Below are 21,511 nucleotides of genomic sequence, written 5' to 3'. Positions count from 1 at the left end.
ATTTTATTCACAATAGAATATAGATAACATAACAAATGTTGAAAGTGAGACATTTTGAAATGTCATGCCAAATATTGGCTCATTTTGGATTTCATGAGAGCTACACATTCCAAAAAAGTTGGGACAGGTTGCAATAAGAGGCCGGAAAAGTTAAATGTACATATAAGGAACAGCTGGAGGACCAATTTGCAACTTAATAGGTCAATTGGCAACATGATTGGGTATAAAAAGAGCCTCTCAGAGTGGCAGTGTCTCTCAGAAGTCAAGATGGGAAGAGGATCACCAATTCCCCCAATGCTGCGGCGAAAAATAGTGGAGCAATATCAGAAAGGAGTTTCTCAGAGAAAAATTGCAAAGTTATCATCATCTACAGTGCATAATATCATCCAAAGATTCAGAGAATCTGGAACAATCTCTGTGCGTAAGGGTCAAGGCCGGAAAACCATACTGGATGCCCGTGATCTTCGGGCCCTTAGACGGCACTGCATCACATACAGGAATGCTACTGTAATGGAAATCACAACATGGGCTCAGGAATACTTCCAGAAAACATTGTCGGTGAACACAATCCACCGTGCCATTCGCCGTTGCCGGCTAAAACTCTATAGGTCAAAAAGGAAGCCATATCTAAACATGATCCAGAAGCGCAGGCGTTTTCGCTGGGCCAAGGCTCATTTAAAATGGACTGTGGTAAAGTGGAAAACTGTTCTGTGGTCAGACGAATCAAAATTTGAAGTTCTTTTTGGAAAACTGGGATGCCATGTCATCCGGTCTAAAGAGGACAAGGACAACCCAAGTTGTTATCAGCGCTCAGTTCAGAAGCCTGCATCGCTGATGGTATGGGGTTGCATGAGTGCGTGCGGCATGGGCAGCTTACACATCTGGAAAGGCACCATCAATGCTGAAAGGTATATCCAAGTTCTAGAACAACACATGCTCCCATCCAGACGTCGTCTCTTTCAGGGAAGACCTTGCATTTTCCAACATGACAAAGCCAGACCACATACTGCATCAATTACAACATCATGGCTGCGTAGAAGAAGGATCCGGGTACTGAAATGGCCAGCTTGCAGTCCAGATATTTCACACATAGAAAACATTTGCCGCATCATAAAGAGGAAGATGCGACAAAGAAGACCTAAGACAGTTGAGCAACTAGAAACCTGTATTAGACAAGAATGGGACAACATTCCTATTCCTAAACTTGAGCAACTTGTCTCCTCAGTCCCCAGACATTTGCAGACTGTTATAAAAAGAAGAGGGGATGCCACACAGTGGTAAACATGGCCTTGTCCCAACTTTTTTGAGATGTGTTGTTGCCATGAAATTTAAAATCAACTTATTTTTCCCTTTAAAATTATACATTTTCTCAGTTAAACATTTGATATGTCATCTATGTTGTATTCTGAATAAAATATTGAAATCTGAAACTTCCACATCATTGCATTCTGTTTTTAATTCACAATTTGTACAGTGTCCCAACTTTTTTGGAATCGGGTTTGTAAATTTAGTATTAGTATTAAGTCTAAATTTAGTTTTTGATTTCACCCTAAATGAGGTGATCACCCAGAACACTCTAGAAACCACAGAGTACCAGCCTAGAAACCATCTAAAACCCTAGCAGCATGCAATAACCACGAACACCTTAGCAAACATACACCACGTCCATGAACTCAGAACACTCTAGTTCACTTATGTGGCTACAATTCGATAGCATATGGACTATAAACAGCCGATTCTCTCCCCTTTTTCTCTCTGAGATTTTCACATCCACTATGAAACAAAAGCAGTATTTGTTTCACAGCTCTTTGTGGGGTAATAAAACATTACTAAACTGCAAAAGGGCAACAGAACTCTGCTGTTAATTTGCTACACAAACTGGGATTCTCAGAGTATTTAGTAACTTATTTAGTAACACGCTACACCTAAAACATGAACCTTGTCAAAAAATAAAAATAAATAAAAAGTGTAACATCAACCAAAGCAAGTTAACAAGTCAGTAATATCATACTAAATGCATGTTACTTTTTAACTGCAGGCTGACAAGAGTAAAACAGTATTCAGCGTTGAAGTGACAATTTACCTCAGACTCAACCTCATGTCAATTCAAACCTGCATGGCTTGCTTTCTTCTGTGCTGGTTTCACAAAAAGACGATTTTTAAAAAAAGAATATACTGGCTGTGCTTTTTCAATATAATGAAAAAGTGAATGAGGACTGGGGCTTTTTATGCTTTAAAAGGACAAACAATGCACAATAAAAATACCATTAAAGGGGTAATATGAAGCCTGACTAGAGGAAAACACCAAACTTTTAAGTCATACAGAATAACATAAAGGTGAGTAAATAAATACCAGATTTTGTATGTTTGGATGAATAATCCCTTTTTTTTTTTTTAAATCACACCCGTGAGACTTTTTAACCAGGCTGAGTGTCTCAAAAGTAGACTTGTGGAGAGCTCCAGGCAGACCTCCACACGATATTTCGATAATCGCCTGAGAACAGAGGGCTTTTGTCACGTGCCTAATTAGCCTCATGCAAATGACGGCCATGCTTGATTGCTTCACTGAAATGCAAATTACACATCTTCCGAGCTGGGATCTCCGCAGAGCGTTAGCGCTGACGCAAAAAACACACACATACAGAAGAGCTGAATGGGGACTATGGGGAGTGAAGTCTGTGGCACTCTGCCGGTTCTCTGTGGCCCGTGACTTTCTTTATCTCCCCCGTGACTCTCTCTCTCTCCCCCACTAAATTAGTGTGGAACCAGTGCTGCCGGATCACTATGCCAAGCACAGCTTGACTGTGGGTAGAGGTGGAGAGGCACCTGTGGTCTGGAGCCCCCTCCAGAATGACTAACTGACAGTTGAGAGTTACAGAAGGAAGTGGAGTGATTCTACTAAATGGTTCCCATGGTGATGAGCAGGAGAAAACAAGAATACACCTGCACGTATAGAGAAATGTACACACTTTGTCTAACCCCTAAATGAACGCACAAATACATACACTTCAACATTCCCAATAAAAGATTTTTGAAAACTGTAAATAAAGATTATTGGAAAAATGTTTTACAAGATAATACTATTGTAGTCTTTCTGCTTTAAAATTTAACATTTAATTAAATGTTACTTGTCATTTCTTTGCAATTTTTGTGAAATTTACTAGAAATGTCTGAGTAAAAATTGTTTCTACATCAAATATAGCTATAAAAATAATATCTGATTTTTTGGCCTTTTGTATTTGATATTAATCTCAGTAGTCAGCAGTAGTGAAGAATTTGCTCTAACGGCGAAAAAGGGCATATATATATATATATATGTGTGTGTATGAAGAGTTCTTTTGCAAAAACCGATAACTCATTTTTATTTTATTCAGAAATCACTTGCGCATTCCAAGTAATATCAATCAAACTGCAGTTGGGTTGTTTTGATTAAGTAATAATAACTTAAACAAATACAGGTAATTTACTAAATTAAAGTTCATTGAAAGTATGTTTTTATATATATATATATATATATATATATATATATATATATATATATATATATATATATATATATATATATATATATATATATATATATATATATATATATATATATATATATATATATATATAGCAAAAGCAGATAACTCCAACAGTTGTTTTTGGCAAAAGCAGATAACTCCGCATTTCATGTTTTACAGTTGAACTCCGCCTCAGACGTTGTTGTTGTTGTGATCATAGACTGTATGGATGTGATTATACGCAATACACAGAGCTTTTCCCTCATCATAATAACGCGCTGCTTTTGCAAGCCTCCGTGAAAATGTTTCAGCTTTTATTTTCCTCTTTGGCCTGAAGAAGATATCACAGGTTCATCAAATTAGTCGAAAATTATCCATCCTCGATCACCTTTAGTCAGCTTTGACAAAACTCCTCTCAGCTAGCACGTCTTTTCAAAGTGAAAGCAGCCTTGTCACCTGACCTGAATACAGCGCGCTGATTCGCTAAAATGGACTTATCGGCTTCTGTTCAAAAACAACAAGGGCGCTTGTCGGCTTCTGCAGTAAAATATGAACTTGCGATGCCTTGAAAGTGGACAATACCGGCTTTTTTGACAAAACGTGTTTAGGGTTCAGATCATGCTGTATGTCGAGAATAATGCACGGCAATCAGCTAATTTTCATGCAAATGAACTCTTCATAGCCTTTATATATGGTTTCTGTCCCCGTAATTCAAAAGGCTTAAAAACATACTAAATGGTGTTTTTTTGAAAATCTAAAAATGCAGTCTCCTGTAAGGGGTAGGTTTAGGGTTGGTGTAGGGCAATAGCACATACAGTTCGTACGGTATAAAAACCATTACGCTTATGGAGAGTCCCCGTAAACCACAAATACCAACATATGTGTGTGTGTGTATATATGCATGCACACGTAATACCTTTTTATAGATTTTTATTTAAGAGACAAATTGTAGCAATTCATTTTTTTCTCAGAGTTCCAAATTGTCGTTGCCAGATGCATTTTTTTCCCTCAGTTTCCTCAAAAAAAAAAAAAAAAAAAGCATGGTCAAGCGCCTTTAGCGTTTTAGCATATTATTAACTGCAGACATTTTAAAACAGGTAAGCATGGACTGCTGCAAACATTTTTAACTGATGACAAATGACTGAAACTGTTTTAAAAAAGTCAAATTAAAAAGTGCATTAAAATCAGAAGAATATTTCATATCACAAACAAAAAGGCCTGTATCCAACCCTTACATATCAACACTTCTTCAGTATTCATCACCCGTCTGATAAACGTGAACTATGGCAGGCATCATGCAAAGCATATGATAAAGCTATTTACACTTGGAAGTCTTACAGTAAACAGACAGTTCTGCAGTTCAGTGAACTCTGAAAAATGAATTGCTACAATACGTCTCTTGATAGATAATAAGAACCATTTCTAACTATTCAAATGTCTCTCTAATTCCACAGTCCTGTCATTATTACTGCTTTAAGACATGCTATATGACTATCCACACACACACACAAGCCCACCCACAAACACGCTGCACACACACACACAGCTCACACTTAGCCTACACGCTCATAGATTTGCGAATTGGTACAAACACACATTGCACACACAGAAAGGGGGGTTTAGCCATGTGTGAGACTGAACATGCTTTCACAAAGTCCTCTCACATAATAGCAAGGTGTAATCGTTGCCAGATGCAGATGGAGGGAGGCGTATTTCACAGCTTTGCTGGGTGCTAATTGACCTGCTCGGAGACCTGGAGGGGGGGAATCTGCTAATTCTGCTGCTACAGTCTTTTCGGTAATTAAACCCAGTGCACCTTGCTTCTGTCAGCCCATTGGCCATTGTAGCCTTTTATCTTCCACATCCTGAACTTCCTGCCTCAGCAACAACCACAGAGAAACGGGACTGGTTCAGCAGGTGATATCACATTTTATACTTCTAAAGAGTCATTTCTGAACAGCATGCACATCGTGTAACATAACAAATAGGAGTATAAAGACTTCAAAAGAATAGAAGGAAGAGCTGAACACAAAAACAGACAAATGCACTTTAAAGGTGTTTCTCAAGCAGCCATGCCAGTTCAGTCACTGGCATTAACAATAAATCATCGATGTCTTTGTCCTTAAAGCAAACATGACTCATTCTGTAATCATGAAAGCAATCTGTATTTGAGATGAGACTTCTCACACCTTCAGCATGTGCGCCCAGAAAACACCCGCCGCATGATGCCCAAGCAAACACTTTCATATCATACCACACAAATGCTCACTGGCTCATCTAAATGTGCTTCAGATGCTCCAAAAAAAAAAAAAAAATTTAAACAAAAATTTAAAATAAAATAAAATTAGTGCTGTCAAATGATTAATTGCATCCAAAATAAAAGTTTTTGTTTACGTAATATGTGTGTGTGTACTGTGCATATTTGTTATGTATATAATATAAATACACACACATGCATGTATATATTTAAGAAAAATATGGTATGTTTATATATTAAATATATTTATATAAATTATAAGTTATATTAATATAAATATATATTTTCTAAATATATACTCTATGTGTGTGTATTTATATATACACATAATAAATATACACAGTACACACATATATTATGTAAACAAAAACTTTTGTTTTGAAATAAAATAAAACAGATAAAATAATATCAAATAAATAACAATAACAAAATAAAATAGAAAAAGGAAAAATAAGATAAAACTAAATAAAGTTAAAAAAAAGATTAAATAAAATTACATAAATAAGATATAATAAAATAAATGCTAAAATAAGATAAAATAAAATAAAATAAATAAATAAAATCAACAATAAAGTAGAAAGATAAGCTAAAAATGAAACAATATAATAAAATATAACATTAAATAAAATAAATTTAAATAAAATGAAAAACACTTAGTAAAAGCTAATTTTGCTTGAACTGCTCCTTTATTGACATATACCTGTCTCACCTACACCAGAACTACCTTACCTAACCGCTGTTACATAACTGAAGACAACATGGCGACAAACAATCTGAAACAGGCTTGAGCGGAGTTGACACTGGTTAAAAAGCCCTCTTTCAGACATACCACATAGAAATCCACATCCTCTTAAACTAGAAACCTCGTGACAACTGTATCAAAGACGAGGAAGATGAAACACAAAAGTCGCAGATGCATTAAAAAGCTTGACTTGTGTTCAGATCACAACTCGGCAGGTTGCTTCTCTTGACATTCTGAGTTTATTCAATAATAGATGCATGATAGGGCAGCGTAGCTTGGCAGGTACTGACAGAAGCCTAGAGTAACTGTTCTTGCTATAAATAGCCTGCTAAGACAGCATCTGGGGGCACGCGCCCTCAGTGTGAAAGAGGTTGTGGTGAACACTGCTTGAAGATTGGATATTTTACTGATCACAGCATCAAACTACCTGCTCGGCCAACACTGCCACTGAGTCCACCACAAAAATAGAGACAGTTGAACTGCAGCAATATATTTTGTGCAAGAAAAACATTTATTTTTCATTTAATGTCATGCTTTTTTTTTTTTTTTTTTTTTTTTTAATAAAAATTATAGAATTTAATAAAATAAGAGTAATAGAATTGATAGAATAATTGAAATTTGAATCGAATTAAAAATTTATTAGGATTTTATGATTTAGAATTTATTAGGTTTTTTTTAAAGCCACAAAAATATATACACTTTGTGTTAATCAACATATTTTATGTGTGAGAAAAATACATTTTGGTACTTTTCATTTAATGTCAAGCTTTCCTTAGCAACGATTATATAATATAATATACATTTAATATGTAATATTTAATATAATTTTAATATAACTCTATATAGGTCTTGAATTTGTTTTACAACAATGCCACTGGTTCCACCACAAAATGATTCATTTAAAATTATCCTCTTTCTTTCTTTTAATTTTATATATATATATATATATATATATATATATATACACATACACACACACACATATACAGTATATACATATACATATACATATACATATATATATATATATATATATATATATAAATAAAAGACCATTTATGATGCTAACAAACACCCTTTATAGGTGTGGCCACAGAATATGTTGTCAGGGCATGAAGAAAAAAAAATAAAATACTGCTAGTTCAAATGGGGAAAACAAATCTCACAGTTGAAGGAATACTTTAGGAATGGGCACCTGTACTCAAATACTCAGATCATGAAAACGCAATAATGGCCTCTAAAAAGGATTCTCATTATTGGAGACCCTAAAAGTCACGATGCAACCGCCAAAGGTGTTTGTCTTACACATATATACAATTAAAATAAGCACAGATGGAACTCTCTCCATTGCCCCCTGTCCCACCCTGAGTACTCTGCTGATTTATCCATTTAGTTCTCGAGCCGACCAAAATGCGCATCCCTAATGCATTTGTGCGTGTTTAACCGCGTCCTGCAGGAGTGTGTTCCAGAAAAGCGAGCGCAGGCTCCAATGGAGGAGAGCCAGCACATTCCATCCCTGGGGATTCTGTTATGACACAAGTACATGAGAACACGTGTACCCACACATGTACTGTGGCAAAAAACAAAAACAAAAAAAACACCTACTTATACAGCATACTGTATATACAGAGCAAATATAAAGGAAGCATGCTCTCGCATACATAGTTGAAGCACATTTGAGAAGTTGGAAACCCAGTTCATGTAGCTAAACCACTGACACAGCTTTGAAACCAAGCTAAGTTTAACTGTAAGAAGTAAACACAAGCATAACAAAAACAACCCTTAGGAAGCACCATAAAAACCACATAAACAAGAGGGGTTCTGTTCCAAAATCTAGTGAGTTGCCTACATAGGCATTTTAAAGGTCACGAAACCTCCTAAGTGACCAATTTAGAATGCTCTACCAAGACAGCAACTCTGCACAACACACAAACAGAGTTCTACTCTACTCCCAATTGATTTCAATAGAGCGATCACAAATATTGAGTTAAATATTTTACTGTTATTTATACTTAAGTATTTTTAGATATTTTTAGTATTGAATGTCAGAAGTTTATTTATCATTGACATTTCTTTCACCTAGTCTAACATCTTTGATTTTTATTATGGATTTCCTTCTTCGCAAAGGATACACACAATGTTGCCTTAAGGCTGGAATACACTACACAACTTTCAAAAACTGATCAGATTTTAAAATACAATGTATTATACACTTGTCGATGTTGTAAAAGGTTACAGAAAAAACTGGGCATCCTACACCAAAACAACTACGGATCACATACTACAAATTTCAAGCTGTTCGAAAACACAATTTGGCATGTTCTGAAACTTGAGTCATGTTTTGAGCAACAAAAAAAAGATACATTTTATTTTATGTGAGAAAAACATGTTTTTATTTTTCACTTAAATGTTAAGCTTTCTTTAAAAACAAACATACTTCAATACAAGTCATTTATTAGGTATTTAAAAAACATTCTGACAACAATGCCACTGGTTCTACTACAAAAATACAGGTGCTGGTCATATAATTAGAATATCATCAAAAAGTTGATTTATTTCACTAATTCCATTCATTACACACAGACTGGTATATTTCAAATGTTTATTTCTTTTAATTTTGATGATTAGAGCTTACAGCTCATGAAAGTCAAAAATCAGTATCTCAAAATATTAGAATATTTACATTTGAGTTTGAATAAATGACCATCCCTACAGTATAAATTCTGGGTATCTCTTGTTCTTTGAAACCACAATAAAGGGGAAGACTGCTGACTTGGCAATGATCCAGAAGACGAACATTGACACCCTCCACAAAGAGGGTAAGTAACAGAAGGTCATTACTGAAAGGTGTGGCTGTTTACAGAGTGCTGTATCAAAGCATATTAAATGCAAAGTTGACTGGAAGGAAGAATTTGGGTAGGAAAAGGTGCACAAGCAACAGGGATGACCGCAAGCCTGAGAATACAGTCAAGCAAAGCCGATTCAAACATTTGTGAGAGCTTCACAAGGAGAGAACTGAAGCTGGAGTCAGTGCATCAAGAGTCACCACGCTCAGACGTCTTCAGGAAAAGGGCTACCAAGCCACTTCTGAACCAGAGACAACGTCAGAAGCATCTTACCTGGGCTGTGGAGAAAAAGAACTGGACTGTTGCTCAGTGGTCCAAAGTCCTCTTTTCAGATGAAAGTAAATTTTACATTTCATTTGGAAATCAAGGTCCCAGAGTCTGGAGGAAGAGTGGAGAGGCACATAATCCATGTTGCTTGAAGTCCAGTGTGAAGTTTCCACAGTCTGTGATGATTTGGGCTGCCATGTCATCTGCTGGTGTTGGTCCACTGTGTTTTCTGATGTCCACAGTCAACGCAGCCATCTACCAGGAAATTTTAGAGCACTTCATGCTTCCTTCTGTTGACAAGCTTTATGGAGATGCTGATTTCATTTTCCAGCAGGACTTGGCACCTGCACACACTGCCAAAGGTACTATGGTACATGACCATAGTGTTACTGTGCTTGATTGGCCAGCAAACTCGCCTGACCTGAACCCCATAGAGAATCTATGGGGTATTGTCAAGAGGAAGATGAGAGACACCAGACCCAACAATGCAGATGACCTGAAGATTTTGAAGTCCACTATCAGAGCAACCTGGGCTCTCATAACACCTGAGCAGTGCCACAGACTGATCGACTCCATGCCACGCCGCATTGCTGCAGTAATTCAGGCAAAAGGAGCCCCAACTAAGTATTGAGTGCTGTACATGCTCATACTTTTCATTTTCATACTTTTCAGTTGGCCAAGATTTCTAAAAATCCTTTCTTTGTATTGGTCTTAGGCATGGGACGATAACCGGTTTCAAAGTATACCGCGGTTTAGAAAATTCACGGTTTCAAAACCACTAAAATTTTCCGTTATACCGTTTCTGCGGTATGTGCAGTTTTTTTTTACGTGTCGTCAAAGACGGAAAGTGCAGGACTCCCTCAGTTGTGAGCAGTGAAGAGCGTAACGAGTCACACGACCACTCCTCCTCCTCCGGATAGCGGTCAGTGAGAGTCACCTGTGTGTAGGATGATGGCTGAATGAGGTGAATCCTCAAGAACTTTTTCCCCCATCGAAAAAGGCGAAGTCTGCCGTATGGGAATTTTTCGGGTAACGTAGACCAATCATGTTCCGTACACAACGATGTTCCGTACAGATGATTGATGATGTTTTGGCTCCGATCGCTAAATAAATACTTCCAGGTCGTACACAAACAATATATCTGTGTCGTCTTCATTTCTCCCTCTTTCACCCTCGATCAAGACAGAGACCCATTCGCCGGTTGTTTCAGTGTTGAAATAAATACTATTTGGCTTGCTACCGAGGCAGATAACATACCTACAGTAATTAACTAGCTAACGTCAGCTAGTTTCCTCCCTCACATTACTTCACAGAGCGGGGAATAGCAGACTAAAGTACTACGTTTCTGCGATTTAGTACAATACATTTAGCTGGTATCACGTCTATAATTTTAAGCATCCTGACATTTTTTACATCTGTTCAAAATCACGTAATTTAAAAAAGAAACAAACTGCTGGCTCAGGTGTCTTTGCCACTGTTTGAGTATTATACGAGAGACTGTGTGTATCAATCGCGCGCTCTCCTTATGTGTATGTGCACACATCTTTGTACCTCACCGCTCATAACTTGGACTGAAAGATGAATGTGTAGAAAGTGAGCATGTCTCCAAAAACCTTGTTGAGCTGCAGGTTTAATGACTGCATTTTTTATTTTTTACAGAAATTGTTTTGATTTATGTTTTTGATTATTGAAATGTAGGTTTAGGTTAAGTGACTGCATTTGTAATTTTTTTTTCATTTAGAAGGATTTTTTTTAATTTTTTTTACAGAAAATAATTTATGTTCTTATTAAGAGATGTTCCGATACCCTTTTTCCCTTCCCGATACCGATTCCGATACCTAGGCTCAGGGTATCGGCCGATACCGAGTACTGATCCGATACCTGGGTGTGTATCTGGTTATACAGCTGTGTGTACTACTAGCACTGTATGAATTGATACAATTATTTTATGGTGTGCTTCACCATATATAGATAGAATTCTACTAAGGATTAACGAGCTGCTGGATTCATGAATATTAATCACGTTGTCTGCATTGGCTCGAACTGATTTGCTGAAATCAAAACAAGGACGATAATAGGTGAGCGCCAGCCAATGAGATTGTTGTTTGCGCATTAGCTCCGCCTACTACCGGAGAACCTGGCAGTTAAACTGAAGAATTCCAAAGGAACTCTGTTGTATTTTCCTGTCAAAATAATGAAGAATATCGTTTACATACCATGCAGAATTGACGCTCTACATGTAAGACTATCTCTCTCTCTCTCTCTCTCTCTGCGTGTGAGAAAAAAAAGCAAAGCGACGGCAAGTCGTGCGCTTCACACTAGAGCTTACGGTACGTCAAATACAGCTGCGCTGCGCATTCATTCAGATGATCTGAAAAATAGATCGCTTGACGGAGAGAGAAACTCTGAAGCGCTCAGTGTTCAGCGAGTGACAATATATCTGTGCTAAACTTATACATAGCCTCCCAGTAAAATCTGATCATTTATTAGCCAGTGGCTAATATTAGACATCATGTAGTCGCCCAGGGTGAAGATTTAGTCGCATATGTGAGTGATTTAACTTACTGGCAATGTGCTAACATGTTTGTATTTCTTCTTCGCTGCTCTGAATAGTGGTTGCTTGTGTGGCAACACAGCACAACTTCCTGTGTTTGCATTCTGAGCAGTGAAGAAGAATTGATTTCCGATTTGCAGCGTTAAGCAAAGCTAGCGCGCATAACTATAGGTCTTGTTTAAGAAAATGGTATCGGATCGGTACATGGGTTCAAGTACTCGCCGATACCGATGCCAGAATTTTTTGTGGTATCGGCGGAATTTCCGATACTAGTATCGGAATCGGAACAACCCTAGTTCTTATTATTGTTGAGCTGCAGGTTTAGGCTCACTTAAGTGACTGCACATATTTTAATTAACAAGAATTCAATTATTTATATTAATTATTTAGCCTGACATGTTTACCATTCCAAAATGTTCTATATATTTCTTAAAAATAAAAATGTATTTTGTTCAGTGGAAAAAACGTTGTTTTTTACCCAGACATTTAAAAATAACATATTTTAGAGCTGTAATAGCAATACCGTGATACCGTGAAACCGTGATATTTTTAGCTAAGGTTATCATACCCTCAGAATCTCATACCGGCCCATGCCTAATTGGTCTTAAGTAATATTCTAATATTTTGAGATACTGATTTTTGACTTTCATGAGCTGTAAGCTCTAATCATCAAAATTAAAAGAAATAAACATTTGAAATATATCAGTCTGTGTGTAATGAATGAATATAATATACAAGTTTCACTTTTTGAATGGAATTAGTGAAATAAATCAACTTTTTGATGATATTCTAATTATATGACCAGCACCTGTATATACATTTTATGTTAAGAAACATATTTTTATTATATACTTTTATATTTCATTTCAATGTTAAGCTTTATTTAAAAATAATTATAATTTAATACAAACAATTAATTAGGTCTTAATTTTAAACCTATATTATTATTGCAAATACATTTTTCAGAAAGAAATTAAGTTTAATTACTTAATACATTTTAGTAAATAAATTAATTCTTTGAAAATTAATGCAACAAATTAACAAACTTGCATTGGATTGCTAGGAGGAATCATAGTCTGAAGCAAAAAATTAAATCAGAAAGTGTGCACATCACACGCAACACGGTTTTCTGTGAAATCTGTCAAACCTGACTTCCCAAAATCTGCAGACTGGCTTTGACTTTTGGCAACAAGCGTTGACTCGTCCAGACAGCAAACTGAGGCAAAAATCTGGGCAAAAGCCGTGTAGTTTATTCCAGCCTTTATAATTTGAGCAACATAATTAAGTTGCCTAACTTGTGGAACAGCCTTTGCATTGTGAACATTCCTTAAAAGGCTACCTAAGTAGGCAGCAAACTAGGTTTTGAACAACAGATCAAAAAAGTACATTCCTGCAACAGAAAGAAATATGTTTGTAACACAAACAGTGACTGATTAACTGAAACACTTTCACCGCAGGCATCTGGTAAAATGCAGCATATATGAAACGGCAGTCGAGCAGTCAGATGAAGAAATAACAGCCATTATGACAAGGAGCATTGAGCACAATTCACACATCAGTCACTGAGAAAGACCCCATTCAGCAAAAGATATAATTAGCTGGAATACACAGCGGCAGTGTTGTATGAAATAACCTTTCCAAACAGGTCTGCCGAGGACCAGCGAAATCCCCGGGCTCTGGAATATGGCTTTTTTTTTAAATTAACTTAGTGTGTGAATGGTACGTGTACATGTTGAGGAACACACATTTTTGCATGTCTAACCAAGCAGGCTTCAAAATATACGGCTCAAGGAGCCGACCGCAAAGAATGCATTGATGTTTTTGTTTCTTAATCCATTCAAATGAGAGCACAAAGGTTCTACTGTGCTGTGTACAAGCAGAAGGATATGAGTCTTTGTTTAATCCGTTGAGTAAATAAATACGTTAAGCAGAACAAAGATAGTGGCACTGAGGGGGAACATTATCACACAGAATATGAATGTTCCTTTGCACCTGTGTGTGTGTGTGTTTAAAAGCATTTACAATCTCTTATTATGCTGCTTCTGTAGAAGTCTGACTCTTGGAAAATGGAAAACGTGAGCACTATCCGTCTCCACACTGTGAAGAACGATGATAATTTTACAAATTGGAACATTTTCAGAAACACATCCCCCTCCCCCCTTTTTTAAGGGACATATTGCACTTTTTTATCATATTTTCTGCAAAACAGTTAAAATCTAATTTTCTGCAATGATTTTAGGGGTAAAATTTATGAATTCTGCAGAATGGATAAAAAAAGTAGTGTACAAATGTACAAAAAAAGGCAGGAAACTTGTAGATCTCGGTTAATGATTTTTATACTACTATAGTATTTAATAATATTTTGAATTACCTCTTATTTTTAGAGTTTCATTTAAGTTTTAGTAACTGTGCTTTTGTATTTGTATTTCTATTTTGCTATTTCTATTTAATTTTTCATTTTAGTTTTAGCTATTTTAATATTTCATTTTTTTAGCATTTTTATTTCAGTTAGTTGCCAACGTAATGCATTTTAATTATGTGTGTGTGTTTTTTTTTAAGTTGTTCTTCTAATATTTATATTTTATCTTTGAGATTTATTTCAATTAAGGGAAAGGAGTTGTAATAGTTTTAGTTTTTGTTAACTATAACAACACTGGATCATAATTTATACATGATCTTTTTCCACCTTTCCTAAACCTTGAAATTTATAACCATTTGCATTTCTATATATAAATGACCCCTATTATGATCATGAAGCTTAGTATTAGGTACTTCATGTTATTTTTGCATATATGTTAAATTAATCCTGTTTCGTACAATGTGTCCAAAATGAAGAAGTGCAAGCATGCACTATGACTGAATGTGCATTACGTCTCTAAGCACTCTCATAGCCATAAAAATCAATCACTGTATAGATCTTAAAATGTAAAATGTATGTTGTCTGGCACGTTCACCCTTTCTTTAGTGGATTTACTTGCACACGGCATTGTTTACTAATGTTATACGTCTTTTAGATGATTCCAAAGACTGTGAAACCAGACCACAGCCAGCGGTCACGCTGCATGAGAAACGTCTAAAAATACAAAAGCGCAGGATAAATCTCCCAGCTAATTAACACAAAAGCCTTTTTTGTTCCTGATTTTGAAGAGCTAAAATTCCAGCTAATTTAAGAAGACTGTCCAGCTCAAATCATAGAAAGCCTCTTGGTATTTGACGGAAAAAATAAGGTTAGAAAAGTGGTTTACAGAGTGCGTATCGGGTGACTGGGCAAGAGCGGTAAATGGGGAAAGCGTGTAATTCCTCTGATTAAATTATATACCAAATTAAGAAGCTGGGGATGCCTTTAGCGTCCTGCAGACCACATCTAGGAAATATCAGAGGAAAGAAAAGGCCTTAAAAATAACATGTCAGCTTTTTCTGAAATCCATCTGAAACGCCATCCCAATATTCCTCTATTAGAACAAAAACATTAGGCAATGGAAAGAAAAATGAGCAGGAGAAAAGAAGACCCCTTTTAACCTGTGATAATCGGAGAGCAAGACAGAACCGTTTTCCCTATACTGCAGATGGCATACTAGTTCCTATAAGTACACTGGATCATTCCTTGCCATCAAAAACATTCAAGCACAGCATGAGGCAAGCCATCACCTCTCTAAACATAATGTTCAGCTTGATCCCACTTTAGCAACCACAAAAGGCACAAAAAAAGCATTTGCGCAGCAATTTAAGACTTTAAAACAAGACCTCACATGCCCTTTCGACGCCGAAGCTCTGAAATCTACAAGCTATTGTTTCATACTGCTACTTACAATTTTTAAATTGTTTTCAAGCTCCAAGCTTTCAAGGTCTAAAAACCACAAAGAAAACCTGGGATTTAAAATGCCATTTAAACCTGTAAATAAACAGGATTCTGAAAAATGTAAAAAATGAAATGTGTGTGATTAACTGTATGATTAACTGAAATAAATCCAAACTGGCTTGGTTTGATTATCAAATTGCAAAACCTGCAATTTAATTAAATAAATATATGCAATGCGTGTTTGAGAGTGAATTGCGGCACTGTGTTCTTTTATACACGAGCAGCTCATGAGCTGGTGTTTTAGTATCTCAGTATCTTTTCAGCATAATAATAATATAATCAGAACATTTTTTGGTCAAATTGTTTAGACCTACAAAAAGTACAGCTAACATTTTAAAATCAAATGTGCAAATTTGTGACGGTCAGACGTCAGATGTTCTTGAAGATTCTCTTTAGATTAGTTTCACATTGTGGATTTCAGGCCATCATACTGGTTTTTCAGCCAGAAATAACTATCACATTGGCCTTAATGTTTATTTTTGACAAATTTTTTGAAATCCAAACTTTTTGAGATCAAAATCACTTCATTTGACAGCACCTGGTAGATTAGCTTTCTGTTTAGGATACATTTCCTCAAAGTAGTCGATGTGTGGAGGCTGCAGAATATCCAGAGCTGACAGCACCTGTGAAGAAACAAAGACAGAGCGCCAGAGGTCAGCTTTGACGCCAGAGAACGTGGGCACTGACACCAGCCTTCATATGACATTCGTTTCCCAGGCACCAGCAGCCCAGGGACAACAAGAGCTAGCCAGGCTCCCGCTAATGGCACCATGGGGACAGCACGTAGATAGCGAGAGTTAGGTAACACTAACTGATTAAAAAAACAGAAGGGGATGGTGGGAAGCTCACATTGTCGTGCTTGAAGAAACAAAGCATCTTCAGCTCGCGGAAAACCCTCTTGCAGGAGACGAGGTTTTGGAAGACATTGGGCATCTTTTTGAGGGCCACGCGTTTGCCGTCTCTGGGGTCTGTCACTGACCTGAGGAGAAAAGATGAGAAAAAAGCTATTAGGCAGGGCGATATACCAATAAATGTCTACATTCATACCAAAAAATAAGCATTCAAAAGATTTAAAGTTTTGAAAGAAAGTCTCTTGTGCTCAATAAGGCTGCATTTATTGAATAATAATAAAAAAAAAAAAAAAAAAAAATATATATATATATTTAAAATAACTGTTTTCTATTTTTATAGATTTTAAAAAGTCATTTATTTCTGTGATGGGAAAGCTGAATTTTTAGCAGCTATTACTGTATCACATGATCCTTCAGAAATCATTTCTTATTCCTACCATTGTTGAAACATTTGTGCTGTGTAATATTTTTGGATTCTATGATGAACATTTATTTGAAATAAAAAGCTTTTTTAACATTATAAATGTCTATACTGTTATTTTCTATTGACTTAATGCATCCTTACATAATATATGATCAATTTATTGTTTTAAAAAAAATGGTAAAATTTAAAAGAAACTTTCTGACCCCAAACTTTTGAACAGTAGTGTATATATATATGGCTGTGTTTTTCAATTTATCTACATAAATTTTTGATGACACAAATGAATCACTGAATGACCGTTTTGAGTTAATTCACTGAAGCAGTTTGAAGTGATTCATAATAATTAAAGTCTCGAATCTATCAACTCTAAAACTAGTACTTGTCACTTGTCTCAAGAAGGAGTGATTGCGAAATTAGTCTCATGACGTGGAAACTTGATGATCAAATAATAATAAAAGTGCATTAAAATAACCGATTTTCATAATTTTCAAATACATTGTGAATATTTGTTTTATAGGCCAGAACTAATCTGCGATTTAATTTTATATTTTGAAGAATTTGACACAAAAAGAAGAAGAGAAGAGCAAGTGAGAGATGATTTGTTGATAAAAAGGCAAGCGCTGAAGGACCCTCAGTAATGGCCTTGAATGTTGCCGGTTTGTGAACATCTTTTGTCGTCAATGTGCTATGAGCAGCTCGATGCGACCTTACTGAGAAATGCCAATTGGTATAAGTGCCTCTCCTTCTTCCCTGAACAGTAACACATTTTCCACAGCAATGTTAAACACATTACACAAATGTAGCTATCATTTCCCTGAGCATAGCGTGTCATTTCAACTCGCCACTGTGCAACACTATACCTGTTTGCCTGTTCATTTTTATGTATCGACTATTTATGAAAAGGCATTTTCTCTCTTGAATTGATAACATCCATGATTATAAAATAGAGCTAGTGTGTATTTATGCAAACTATAAAGTGCACAATAAGTCTCAAACCAATACACAGATGAGTAATGTATAATGTATAAGATTTTCACAACACGGAATGCTTTAGCTGTTTTTGTCGCATAATAATTGTCTCAAATGTGAATGGTAAACCTCAGAGGTGTGATCAATGTACACAAATAAGTGTGTCCCTGTACACCTCACCTAAAACAGAACGGAACATTCAGACTTAAAAACAATTCATGGTCACGCAATCACACACACACACACACACACACACACACACACACACACATAGTAGCTTCATGCAATGATAACTTCTTTTGAGGAACACACAATTTAGATATTTAGATTTTTTGTTTCAATTTATTCCATATGTGGAAAACCAAAGTCACTGACTTTCACTGTATGGGAAACATTATTCAAAATATCTTCTTTTGTGTTTTACATAAGAATAAAAGTCATATATATTAAAAAAATATTAATATACACAACCGTTCAAATGTTTAGTGTAGGTAACATTTATTAATAATAAAAAAAGTCTCTTTTATTTGATAAAAAAACAAAAAATTGTGAAACATTATTACAATTGTAAACTAATGTTTTAATATGAATAATATTGAAGCCATTACATTAATCTTCAGTGTCACATGATCCTTCAGAAATCATTCTAATATGCTGATTTGCTTCTTAAGAACATTCTTATTGTTCTTATTCTCAATGTTGAACATATTGGGCTATTTAATATTTTTGAAACATGACTTTTTCTCAGGATTGTTTGAGAAATAAGTTCTAAAGAACCACATTTATTTGGAATAGAAATCTTTTGTAACATTAGAATTGACTTTGCTGTTACTTCTGATCAATTTAATGCATCCTTAGAGAATACAGTACTCATTTCTTAAAAAAAGCTTTTGAACAGTATGTTATAATTACACAGAGTGCTTGATATGTTTACGGGAGCAATGTATGTGGCAGGAAAGTAAGACAAAGTGGAACAGAGCAGTGACAGATATATATATATATTAGGGATTAAAAAAATAAATGAGGTGTTTATTTAGGGTCTGAGGAAACATTGATCAGGAAAATGAATGATTAACAGAGAAAAAGCTCTCTTGGGTTGGCACCATGACACACAAACACTCTCACACACACACACGCCTGGTCACGGCATGTGATTCACAAGCTGGATTAGACAACAGCACGAGGGAGAGGGGGAGGAGAGAGAGAAAGAGAGAGAAAGAGAGAGAAAGAGAGAGAGAGAGAGAGAGAGAGAGATGTTTCTTTGATAAAAAGGCAGTCGCTACAGCACTGCCATCTCTCCTCAGTATCAAAACAAAAGCTACAGCAGGAAATGAAGACAAGTTTCTTGGAAAATAGAGCAATAAAGAAAGACAGTCTTGTACAGATATACGCACTGAATGGAAATGTGACAGACAACAAAATAGATTTGCACAGGAAGTTATCCAGGGATAACAAGGATGGAGTTTATTTTCCCACATCGACCAATGGTGTGGCTTTAGGGGCGGGACTATCTATGTGTTTGAAAACAATCAGTTTTGATGCTAGTGGCGACACTTCAATTGAATGTTTTGCATTTAAGAATGAAATATTAATCATATTTGTGATGATGTTAGTTCTTTCTAAGTTTAGTTCACAGACATACATGAGAGAGAGACATATCTAATTGAACTCATTAAAGCTTCGTCAGCAGCCTTGCCTCAAAATCCCTCCCTCCACCGTTTCCAGGTGCCAGAAAAATAACGACAACACATAGCCACGTGAGCCCGACTGATGCCTGGACCCGAGCTCCCCGAGCGCACTCAGGACTCACACACAGAACCTACTTCCTGGAGATAGCAGAGCGAAACCTCTAAAATAGAAAGATACGCCTCACTCTCACTCTGCATCTATCGCTCCATCTATTTCTCACTCTCTTTTCCTCCACTTTTAATCATTGGCTATTCAAAGATGAAAAGCCTTTCTGAAAGGGAAAAAAGATTATCGGAGTACTTCAAACATGGCTTTTCTCTCTCTAAGAGCACATGAATGTCCTCAGAAACAAAAATGGCTCTTTTGCTTGATGTTCCAAAAAGTAATGTAGAGGTTGATTTAAGGTCTAGCTGACTACAAGTGGACAAACCCTTTAGGACTAAAGAGTAGTTATATCAATCTGGAAGTACAAAATGGCTCTCTCTCACAATGATTTTTTTCTGGTGTCAGTGCCGTGCTTTTAAAACAGCCAATCAAGTTCAAAATAATTCAGCGTTTAAATCATCTTTTGAAATTGTTGTGTTCCGTTTCATTTTGTTGTGCGCTGTCTAGATGTTTCTGAATGCACAAATTAGCCACGCAATGCAGTTAGCATGCACATAACATGTCTTTCAGTCAGTAAGTTAAGCCTTTGGGTGAACCTTATGTAATGTAATTAATTTTCATGTACAAAGGCTTTGCTTTGTTTTCACCTTTGCATAAATTATGGCATACAGAGATTGGCAATAAATAATGAGAGGTAGTTTAAGAGCTCCTTGTAGAAGATATATGTGACCCTGGACCACAAAACCAGTCTTAAGTCGCTGGGGTATATTTGTAGCAATAGCCAAAAATACATTGTATGGGTAAAAATTATACATTTTTCTTTTATGCCAAAAATCATTAGGATATTAAGTAAAGATCATGTTCCATAAAGATATTTTGTAAATTTCTTACTGTAAATGTATCAAAACTTAATTTTTGATTAGTAATATGCATTGCTAAGAACTTCATTTGGACAATTTTAAAGGCGTTTTTCTCAATATTTAGATTTTTTTGCACCCTCAGATTCCAGATTTTCAAATAGTTGTATCTCAGACAAATATTGTCCGATCCTAACAAACCATATGTCAATGGAAAGCTTATTTATTCAGCTTTCAGATCATGTATAAATCTCAATTTCTAAAAATTGACACTTAAAGACTGGTTTTGTCGTCCAGGGTCACATATCATTATCACTTTATTATAACTATACATATTAAAATATTAATAATATATGTTATATATACAGTGGGTACGGAAAGTATTCAGACCCCCTTAAATTTTTCACTCTTTGTTATATTGCAGCCATTTGCTAAAATCATTTAAGTTAAATTTTTTTCTCAATGTACACACAGCACCCCATATTGACAGAAAAACACAGAACTGTTGACATTTTTGCAGATTTATTAAAAAAGAAAAACTGAAATAATCACATGGTCCTAAGTATTCAGACCCTTTGCTCAGTA

General features: G+C 35.8%; 1 protein-coding gene across 1 annotated transcript in view; it reads right to left on the bottom strand.

The window, feature by feature from the left end:
• The window catches only part of nlk2 (nemo-like kinase, type 2), an 85,304-nt gene that overhangs the window by 33,322 nt on the left and 30,471 nt on the right, over positions 1-21,511 (bottom strand). Inside the window, exons 2-3 of the mRNA XM_058799137.1 lie at positions 16,881-17,010; positions 16,599-16,654 (exon numbers count right to left, since the gene is read on the bottom strand). Of these exons, the coding sequence (XP_058655120.1) occupies positions 16,599-16,654; positions 16,881-17,010 (186 nt within the window). The remainder of the gene's footprint in view (positions 1-16,598; positions 16,655-16,880; positions 17,011-21,511) is intronic.

Source organism: Onychostoma macrolepis, chromosome 15 (genome assembly GCF_012432095.1).
Source record: "Onychostoma macrolepis isolate SWU-2019 chromosome 15, ASM1243209v1, whole genome shotgun sequence".
NCBI classification, from domain to species: domain Eukaryota; kingdom Metazoa; phylum Chordata; class Actinopteri; order Cypriniformes; family Cyprinidae; genus Onychostoma; species Onychostoma macrolepis.
Note: the sequence above shows the minus strand (reverse complement) of the source record. Positions and strands in the feature narration are given on the sequence as shown.